Source organism: Stegastes partitus, unplaced genomic scaffold (assembly GCF_000690725.1).
Source record: "Stegastes partitus isolate 25-593 unplaced genomic scaffold, Stegastes_partitus-1.0.2 Scaffold455, whole genome shotgun sequence".
NCBI classification, from domain to species: Eukaryota; Metazoa; Chordata; class Actinopteri; family Pomacentridae; genus Stegastes; species Stegastes partitus.
In genome coordinates this window covers 381,835-391,929 of record NW_007578186.1, presented here as the reverse complement: position 1 = coordinate 391,929, position 10,095 = coordinate 381,835, and the positions used below count along the sequence as shown (strand labels likewise).

The following is a 10,095-nucleotide window of genomic DNA, read 5'->3' as shown; positions in this document are numbered from 1 at the left end:
GCATGTAAGTTAAGCGGTAAAGAGGCACAAAGAAAGCTTGAAAAAATATCTTGATGTGCGTCACACTGAATGAAGACGACAAAGATTAAGTCATTCACCAAGAAGTTTTTTATACCTTTTCTTTCTCCTCATGCCAAATCCTCCTCTCGTCTTCAAATCGAGACAGTTGCTCCTCACTGGTCCTCCTCTCATACATAAGCTCAGCCTTCAGCCTATCCACCTGGAATAACAAGAAAAAAAAACTGAGTTTAGCTCCTTTAGATCAGTTAAAGTAGCATTACCACATTGTAAAAATACCCCACTGTAAACTTCACTGACCTTCCTTCATTAAAATTCTTATATTCCAAAGCTAATGGGCCTTTTAACTACAGAAAACTACTACATGCATAATAGACAGCGCAAAATACAAACTCATCAGTGTGTACATACATTAAAAGGCTAGTTCATGGTCTTTGAAGTGGGGTTCTGTGAGGTTTTTATCCATCCGTATATTACCTACAGTAGATCACGGTCAGTGTGCACCCAGAAGTAGCAGCATGGAGGCTAAACAATTAAATGCTGTGATCAGTGACAGCATCAAAACATATATCAGTTTAAGTGTATGCTATATTTAGAGTGTTTTTACCGCTTTACCTCTCTGTCAGTGAGCCCTTTCAGACTGGCAACTAAAACAGTTTTATCCCTTTCTTCAAAGCGACCAGACTCCACTGACAAAAACAGCAATTTTACCTTGTAGAACACTGGAGCAGCTGTTGGACCGCTGAATGACTCTGTTTTTGTTTTGACATGGTAATTCTGATTCGAATGTATACAGAAACAACAAAGTCACACAATAGCACAAACAAACCATCTGATTATGGTAGCAGTAAGCCAGCCACTCCCAAGCTTTGTGAGGTAAAATTGCTGTTTATGTCAATGGAGTCTGGTGGCTTTGAGGAGATATTAGATCAAGAAAATGGCTTTAGTTTCCAATCCAAAAGTGCTGTCTGATTGCAAGATAATAGATAGATAGAGAAATTCTAAACATAATGTGCATCTAAAGTCACATTGATTTTTTTTTTTTGGTTGGATGTTTTTTAGTTTTTTTTTTAATGTCCCTATTCACAGCAGTTCATTGTTTACTTTACTCCTTCCTGCCCCTTTAAAAAATGGAGTTAATACACATCCTCTCCATAAGTACCTCATACAGCTCCATGTCAACGAAACCAAGCTATCCCTTTAAAAATCACAAGGTCAATGTACAAACGCATGATCGTCAAAATACCCCATACAGTGCACTTAAATACATTAGCTATGTAAATGTACTTCAAAATTATTTTCCACCACAACACTGTTTCAGTTTAGTTACTGATGCCTGGAAAAGGTGCAAAAAAAAAACATGTACTTGTTGCCTGAGGCCCAGCAATGTTTCTGCATTCTGCCTCTGTGCCTTGGCTTCGTCGCTCTCTCCTCCCCAGACCAGATGAGTCTCCTCTCCATCGCGGTACACAGAGGGGCTCGGACCGCCCCTTCCTGCCATGCCTCTGCCCTGCTGCAGGGAGAGGCTCATGCACTGCCCCTTCATAGTTCCAGGTAGAGAGGGTCCACCGTGACCGGACAGAGTGTCGCGGAGCCGAGCTGACTCCTCTTCCAATCGTCCCACTTTCTCCCGGAGCAGCTCAGCTTCACTCTTGCGCCTCTGGAGTTCATTCTCGCAGACTTCCAGCTCCAGAGATCGCGTCCGCAGGGCCGTCTGGGCCTCCTGGGATCGGACCTGGCTCGCTTGCAGCTCAGAACGAGCTTCTCTCAGCTGGGCCTTCAGGACCACGATGTCTCCTGCCTTCTGGCTGAGCTCCGACTGAATCTCCTTCAGCTGCTGCTTCAGGAGGGAGATCTCTCCTGACTTCTGACACACCTGAAGCACAACGGAAAAGGAGTTAAGAGAAAGGTGGGAACGTTGAAAGTACAGAACCGATTGTCTCTTGTGGCAGATTACAGACTGACAGTTTTGGATTTGCTTGCTCCCTAAAAGCAAACCTCAAATTCTTCCAAGCCTATAAGCCTACTAGGATAATTTAAACTAGTAAGTGTCAGCTTTATTTTGGGGGCATTTTAGGCTTTTAATAGTGAGTAAACCATAGAGAGTAGAGCAGAAAATGATAGAACGCCTGCATCTGGAACAACATGCAGCAAAGGTCCACTTCCAGACTCAAACAGCAACATTGCAGTTCATTTTCGGTACCTTCGACCACTATGTTGCCTCTGATCTAACACCTCTCCACTGTCTGACTCTCACTCACCTCCCACTTTGTCTCCTCTAAACGTGGCCCCAGCTGGGTCTGCTCCCTCTGGATGGTAGCACACCTCCTTTCCAGCGTCTCTCTGTCCTGCAGCAGAGAGGAGAAATCCTCCTGCAGCTTCTTCTTTTCTTGCTGTAGTTGAAATACCTGATGGGAAAGATATACAGTTTCAAACTATTTTAAATTCTAGAATAGATAAGCCAATCTAAAACAGGTCACACATGCTGAAAGAGAGAAACTGTAGACTCATCACTAAAGCATAAGACAACATTAATAATCACTGGAAACAAAAGATCTGCACGTTTGAAGAAGGGTTGGGATTCATTGCAAGAAAAAAAATGGAACATCAGCTCCTAAAAATGACTGGTCAAAACAAAATACTACACTTGTTGACTATTTTTTCTCCTTTTTCCCCCCACATAAAAGGTGTTTAAGTACTTAGTATACCTGCAGCTGTAGCACCTGCTGTGCTCTCTGAGCCTTCTGAGAGGCCTGCTTCATCTTAGTGGCACAGTTCTGTCTCAGCTCCTCCATCTCTCTCTCACAGCGACGCTGCTTCTCTTCATACACCTTTCACAAGTAAACACAGAGGTCAGAGATGAGTTTTTCCATCTGTACTGACGTCACATTAAGTTTTAACTGCCCAATAGTCAGCACCAGACTTTGTTCAGATTGAAGTACTAATACATGTGTAGATCCTCGTGTCCTGGTGTGTGTTTAATTTGGCATTTTGAAAGAAGCTTTGTCCATATGTTGAGGTGACCTTGGCTCACCTGGCAGATGGCAGCTTCATTCTCATCCAGATTTTCTCGGAGCTGCTGGAGCTCCAGGTCTCGTTCCCTCAGCTTCTCCTCCAGCTCCCTCACCACCGCCTCATAGCCCTCCACAGGTGGCGGTGAGTGTCCACAGGACCCGCTGTCCGACAGGGGCTGCCCGCGCCCACTTAGCGACCCCGAGCCTGTGCTCTTGCTGGACGAGGAACGTCCACTGTCTGAGTTACTGTGACCATGGCTCCCACTTCCACCTGAAGTGTTTCGGCCCAGGCCCGGCACAGGCTCCATCTGGCCCCCAGAGCCTGACCCGGAGCTGGAGCCCTCACTGGGGGCCAAACTGTAGCCCGTGCTGCTGTGAGTAGGGAGGCTGGAGAGGGAGTTCCTCCCTGAATCTGACATGGAGCAGGACTGGCTGCTCCGAGCATTGCGACCTCCACTGTAGGAGTTACGCTTCCCTTCAGAGCTGGAACTGCTGCTTCCACCGTTCCCATTTGTGCCGTTGGCACTGCTGGACCCTCCGAGGGGCAGCAGCAGGTTGAGGCTGGCCTGGCTCTCTGACAGACTGCTGCCCCCAGGCCGCGGGGACAGGTACTGCACAGAGTGGCGATTCTTGGGAACAACAGGTTTGAACGCCGTCGGACGGATCAACACTTTCTCCATGTTCTGAAAGTATAAAAAAAAACAGAAATGGTGACTAATGAAAGTTAAGCTATGCTCATTAGCAACGGCTGAATAAAATTCATTAGAAAGGGGTGAGTGATATGCTGGCAGGTCACCCCACCAGGCTCCGATTAGTTTGAATTGATTTAATTGATATTCATGGGCTTCATTAAGCAATTTTCTTAATGATATTCCTATCATCTAACATAGAGAGATGGGCTAGACAGGGAGACAGAGGAGAGGACAGGGGAAATCTGATTAAAGGGCAAAGAAACAAAAGGGAGGGTGGAGGAAGAGACGAGGCAAAGACAGTGGGCGTGAAAGCTTCTTCTGTTCTGTAAGCATTTTCTTAATGATCTTCCTCAGGGTTCGCCGAATACGTCACTGGATGTAAGTGAGCTCTGACATTGATCATGATGTGTCTGCAAGGTGAGTAGCTGTCAAATGATCCATCTGAGTCTGTCAGGCCAGTGATTAAGCTTCCCGCTGGATCGATGGAAATAAATAGCCAATTAGACAGCTGAGGTAATCTGCTGTAAAACATGTCCACGCAGGCTGCAGAAATGCTTGTGTCTGCTTTAGTGTTTCATGAGTATAGTTTGTATTCCAGGGAGAGTAGATTACAAAAAAAGTGACCTCTCTATGATATTTAATGTCCAAGCATGTAATCTTGAGCTGTAATTGAAGAAGACATTGTCCTATAAATAGGACAGAGGTCACGGTCAGCTAGACAACGGCACTTACAGCGCTGGTGGGGATTCAGTGTCGTGCTGAAAGGCACTTAAAGATTTCCAGTAAGGTAGTGTTTCTCCTTTCTACATTGCCCTATTGGCCAAAATGCCACATTCAATATTAATATCAGGTACAACATAAAAGTGTTTTAAGGCTGAAGTGTCTTTTTCTTTTTCGCACTTCTGTGTTGTAGGTTTGTGTGACTCATCAGCTAACATATAAACATGAAATATCTGTAACAAGATAAACACACAGGCCTCGCTGATTTATTGTAGCACTTATTGTAGCACTTCTACAGTCTTCTCCTCACCTTCTCTAGCTGTCCGGACACTGGAATGAGTTTGGGTGGAGGTCCACCTATGTTGCCGTTCAGAGTCCTGCTGTCCCTTTGGTCCTCCGAGTCGCTGCAGGGGCTCGCAGCTGTCAGCACCACGTTTTCATTCCAGTCTCCAACCACCACCTCATCATTCACATACCCAAAGTTCCCATTAGTGCTGCCACCTACTGCTCCAGCAACCGCTCCACCTCCACCTCCACCTCCACCTCCACCTCCACTTGTCCCGGCAGAGTTTCCAGGTCGCGGTTGCCTCTTGGTGGGCAGCGGAGGAGGCAGAACCTGGGCCTGAGGCTGCGACTGGTTGCTGATGACCAACAGCTGCTCCAAGGAGCTCCCACTGCGGAGGGTGTTATCCTGGAGCCGGAAGCAGCTGGTTGCCGGTGTGGAGCGTCGTGGCTTGGTGGGGAATTCGCTGGCAGCCCTGCAGTGTCTCTCCTGGTACGTCCGGCCTGATATGAGACTGCTGACAGAACCCATGGCTGTCTCAGAGCTACAGGGCCCACAGGGGCCAGAGCAGGGACCTGAGGGGGAGTGGGACGATGATAGCGGCCGGCACTGCTGCACGTCGAGACCCGGATTGGGGTGGTCACTCACAGTCACAGGTAGTGCCTGAACCAGAGCCATGGCAGCCTGACGGCGTCAGACACACCACACACTCTGAGGAAGAAGAGACAAAAAGGACAAAGCTTTAATTTCATACTCTAAATGCAACAGATGTGACTATTACACCTGCTCTGTTGGAGGGTTATAAGGTTTTTACATTTAATACTGAAAAGACAATATTTTCTTTAGACTGCCATTGATGTGAAAAACAATTTTGGACTGAGATTTAACATTGCACACCAAAAAAATAACCTATTCTGTCTTCTATTGCAAAAAAAACCAGACATAAAATCCCATCGTGCACAAACAGGGGCTGGCACTAGGACCAAGCAAAGGCCGCTGCACAGAGGCGCACAATGAGGAAACAAGTGAAACTCCACTACAGCAGTGTGAGCTGCACAGCCACGCATAAAGACAAAGAGCTGATATGATGAAAACTGACACTTCCTGGAAAAACATATTCTAAATATGTCACCAGAGATATCAGGGGCCAGACTGAATCATCGAGGTCCAAGGTGATTAGCTCTCATTGTGATTAACTCTCTCTTAGACATCGATTTTCGTTTTACTAGGCAGTAAAGAAAAAACCAAAAACATCTGGACAGTTTCATTTAAGACACAAGAAAAAGAGGGAGTGTAAATTCTGAGCTGCTCCGCACCAGTGAATGGTTTAATTTAGTAAAGTTACAAACTGAGGTTACTATGGAGGAGAGCCTGACTAAAATTGGATTTTTGGGAATGACGCTAATTTTTAGAGAGTTCAGTCCTAATATAGCAGCTGATATTCTTGGCACCACCATCTGCTCAGCTGTGACACCTACACTGCTACATGTGCTGCAGACAGCGCTGACGGTGTTGCAAAGAAATGAGTCACTCTACTTGATAAACTGTGTGATGACAACATTTTTATTTTACCTCAAGCATCTTTTTTTGCATTATGTTCTGGAGAAATAAACCTTTTCATTTCAGTGTATGTAACATTCCTATACATCTGTGACCGACAGATCAGTCAATAATAGTCACCAACCAGTATATTATTGAGGTTCTGCTACTGAGTTGTATGTTCCTATGTTGTCTTATAATGTATTTCCTAAGAGTAATACATGCTGCCTAGAACTCCAAGAGAAGTACTTCTCTTAAATAGATGTTTTTAACAGTGGGGAGTTTGCCTCATCCAGCTCATATATAACCAATCATTTATTTATTGGATGGATTCCATCTAAATGTTCCAATTTCAGGACCTTACTGTGACACATAATAATGACAAATAATTACTGAGACAGGTTTGATAGACAATTGTGATTATTTGACGTATAATATCAATATGTTTGTTTATGTAAACTATGATCAGTATTTGATTATGTGCTATTTTAGTTGATGGGTTTAAAAACCTGACAAACCAATGACACTCTTATTGACAACAGCTTGTGTTTATATGCAAATATCATACACACATTTAAGCAACATGAGCGAGATAGTTGCTGGATGGAAACACTAATACAAGGGGTGTTAAATTTTGTCTGAGAAAGCTTGTCGTTTGGCTCATTAGGGGGTTGGGGGTAGTTTACTCCTGGTAATGTAATTCAGCATGCCAAACCACTAATGTTTTGGCTTTTTTCTTTAGACATAATGTGTTTATGTAAACAATGCAATGTGAAACTTTTGTCTCCCCCTTTGCCAATGAGAGAAATTACAAAAACAAATTGCATGCTTATGACATACACTATCAATTACTCTCTCTTTCTTTAGAATGAATGCAAAGTTTCTTTAAGATTAAGATAGGATAAACATTATTTTCTCAAAGGAACTTTGTCTTATAGGAACTGCTATTAAAATACATCTCACAATGCATCAATACGTCGTTATGCACATCCACACACACACAATACCAAAATACATATACAGACAGACACATATCTGGTGCATTCGAAACTCTTTTTTCCTCTGTCTTCAGTACTACAGTTGCCTCCTCAGTTCAGGCAAACCAATCATTGCTGCTTGACGTAAAACGTGACCATTGCACCAATAATGTAATGTAGTGTGTGAATTTTCTACCACAGAAACCAGATTTAGAACTCCAGCATACTGCAAAAAGCAAAGAGATTAAACTGTCAGCGGAAAGGCTTAATCAGCATTGTGTGAAGTCATTCAGCTTGAATGTAACAGATGTTCATTTATATGTAAAAGTTCCGCAGTCCAGCTTTAAACATGGAACGTAATTACCAGAAATCTTGCAAGGTGCTGACAGTCACTAATAAGGTTTGTGATCAGTACATATTAAAAAAAAAAAAAAAAAAAAAGGAAGGAAAGACTCATTATGTTTTAATAAGTTTACTGTCCGCTTTGAATTATAGAGCTAATCACACTATCATTATCCTCAATGTGTTCATATTAAAATGATTAAACGCACATCTTCACTACTTATGTTGAATGTAATAGATTGACTTTGCATACAAACTTGTTATACTTAAAAACAATCCTCTTTGCAACAATGAAGTCAAATTATTTATTGATTTCAGGCCCGCTGCCATTCACAAAACTCATTAGCCACTTCACAGCTGTTTCTTTGGAACATTTCTCGTGGGGAAGCACTGCCCCCAGACCCCCCTCCCAGCCGAAGCTCATCCCTCATTAAATATACTGTAGATCTCTAGTGATGCTACGACTAATTGCCGATGTCATTAACCAGGCAGGATGAGGAAAAAAAAGAGGGATGGATTTAGCAGAGGCTGAGGACAAGACGGGCAGAGGGAGAGGGGATGAGTCACAGTCATCACCATCTGCAGCTGTGATTTTCCTGAATGTCCTCGTCTGAACCCGCGAGCGGTCATCTGTGTGTTTACTCCTAAAAGGGTTTTGAAATTTAGTCACGTTACTGATTGATGATCGCAATGCTCACGCCTATCAAAATATCTTTGAAGATATGAATAATAGCCCCACTTGTACGCTGCACTACTCTGAGAAAGAGAAACATGGATGGATATTATTAACACAACAAGTGGCAGCAGATTAAGTCTTCCATTTGCAGATAGTATTATCAGTGTTAGTAGCCCAGGGGGACACAGAGGGGACACATATCCTCAGCCTGTTGTGCCAAGCTCGAGTCCGTCTGGCCAAGTGGAATAATCCTTTGGTGCCGTGGCTGCACGCAGTCTGCCAGGACGAACACAACCATACAGACTGGCACTCAGAAACATGCCGGATATGTGCATTCACACAAAATGGATGCATCAAGGTGCACATCAGTCATCTCCCACTTGAAGTTTATAGTCTCAGGAACACAATAAATGCCAATACCTACAGCGAGTGAGAAAGAAAGAAGAAAATGATTGTGTTTTGTTAGATTCCTCTCGGATATAGAAGAGGCCTCATGTCCATGGCTGGATGGTAAAGAGATGGTTTTTACAGCAGGAGGGGGTCGTAAACAATATTAAGTACGAGGTGTGTCAAAAAGTTTCAGGACTGGTGTCACAAAAGATATGTTTCAAATCCAAACTACAAGTTTTCCCCTTCGACGTAATCCTCCTGGAGTCTAATGCACTTTCCCAGCCTTCTCTGCCGCCACGCACTCCTGGAAGGATTCTTCCAGGATCCTCCACAGCTCCGTCATCCCAGCCATCCTGAATGCGTCCACGTCTTCAAAATGGGTCCCCTTGATGACCCCCTTGAGCTTGGGGAAGAGGAAAAAAATCCCACAGAGCCAGGTGGGGTGAGTCGGGAGGTTGCTCCAGCACGGCGATGTTCTTCTCAGCCAGGAACTGTCGGATGCTCAGGGCATTGTGAGCAGGCATGTTGTCATGGTGAAGCAGCCACCACTTGTCCTGCCACAACTCTCACCTCTTCTCGCGCACTGAACAAAGCAAATACCACAGGATCTCTTTGTAGACGTGCTGGCTGGTCATCTAAATGGGAAAACTCGTAGTTTGGGTTTTAAATATATCTTTATCCTTCTAACTTTTCTGACACACCTCGTAGGTGGTTTTAATATTGTGGCTGACTGATGTATCTTTCAACCCAAAAAACACTTTCACATTCACAAACAGGCAAAAAATAAAAAAATAAAGTCGAACTTTCAGATAGTGTCTCCTTGAAGAAATTCATGGTGTGGAACTCAATTGTTCTCACAATATGTGACTGAGACACGGTGAAGAAGCTTGAGAGAGAAGTTAAACTCTGCTTTATTTTCTCGTCTTCTTAACAGAAAACTCTTGAATGCTTCGCTCTAACTTCTGAAATTGCAAAGGTTTCAGGGGAGTGGGCTTCACAGGCTTTGAAGCATATAGAGCCTCTAGTCTCAGCATTCTTGCAGTTTTCTAAAGCAGTTAATCCAACAACCACATCTGCTGTAGGTAGAGACTGTCCAGGTGTGAAAACGTGAGAAACCACACAGGATTTAAACTCCCACCCACGGCAACACCATTAATGGTTTAACCCCGTGAGAACCAAAACCTGCCTGCAGATTTGAAGGGCACGTTATCTTTTAAAGAATGATCAAAACTGCACCATTTGTCAGAGCCAGAAACTGAAAAAAAATAATAAAAAGCTCAAAGAATCATCACACTTTCAATGTTCTGTACATCCATCTCAGCTGTGTGGTTCCATTAAAAAACAGAAGCAAATCTTAACTTAAAATCAAGATACTTCCTTAAAATCAGTTTACTCTACCAGGCTCATTTTAAAAAACCATCTGTTTGCTCTACCCAAATTCTGA

The 10,095-nt window shown here is 43.7% G+C and overlaps 1 protein-coding gene across 2 annotated transcripts in view; it reads right to left on the bottom strand.

Moving 5' to 3' along the window:
* Positions 1–10,095, bottom strand: part of lzts2a (leucine zipper, putative tumor suppressor 2a) — a 47,697-nt gene that overhangs the window by 3,049 nt on the left and 34,553 nt on the right. For both annotated transcript variants that reach the window (XM_008286460.1, XM_008286459.1), the window contains 6 exons: positions 4,755–5,438; positions 3,053–3,715; positions 2,727–2,849; positions 2,280–2,426; positions 1,385–1,894; positions 116–220 (listed from right to left, as the gene is read on the bottom strand). In XM_008286460.1, coding sequence (XP_008284682.1) covers positions 116–220; positions 1,385–1,894; positions 2,280–2,426; positions 2,727–2,849; positions 3,053–3,715; positions 4,755–5,405 — 2,199 coding nt within the window. In that variant the 5' untranslated portion in view covers positions 5,406–5,438. The remainder of the gene's footprint in view (positions 1–115; positions 221–1,384; positions 1,895–2,279; positions 2,427–2,726; positions 2,850–3,052; positions 3,716–4,754; positions 5,439–10,095) is intronic.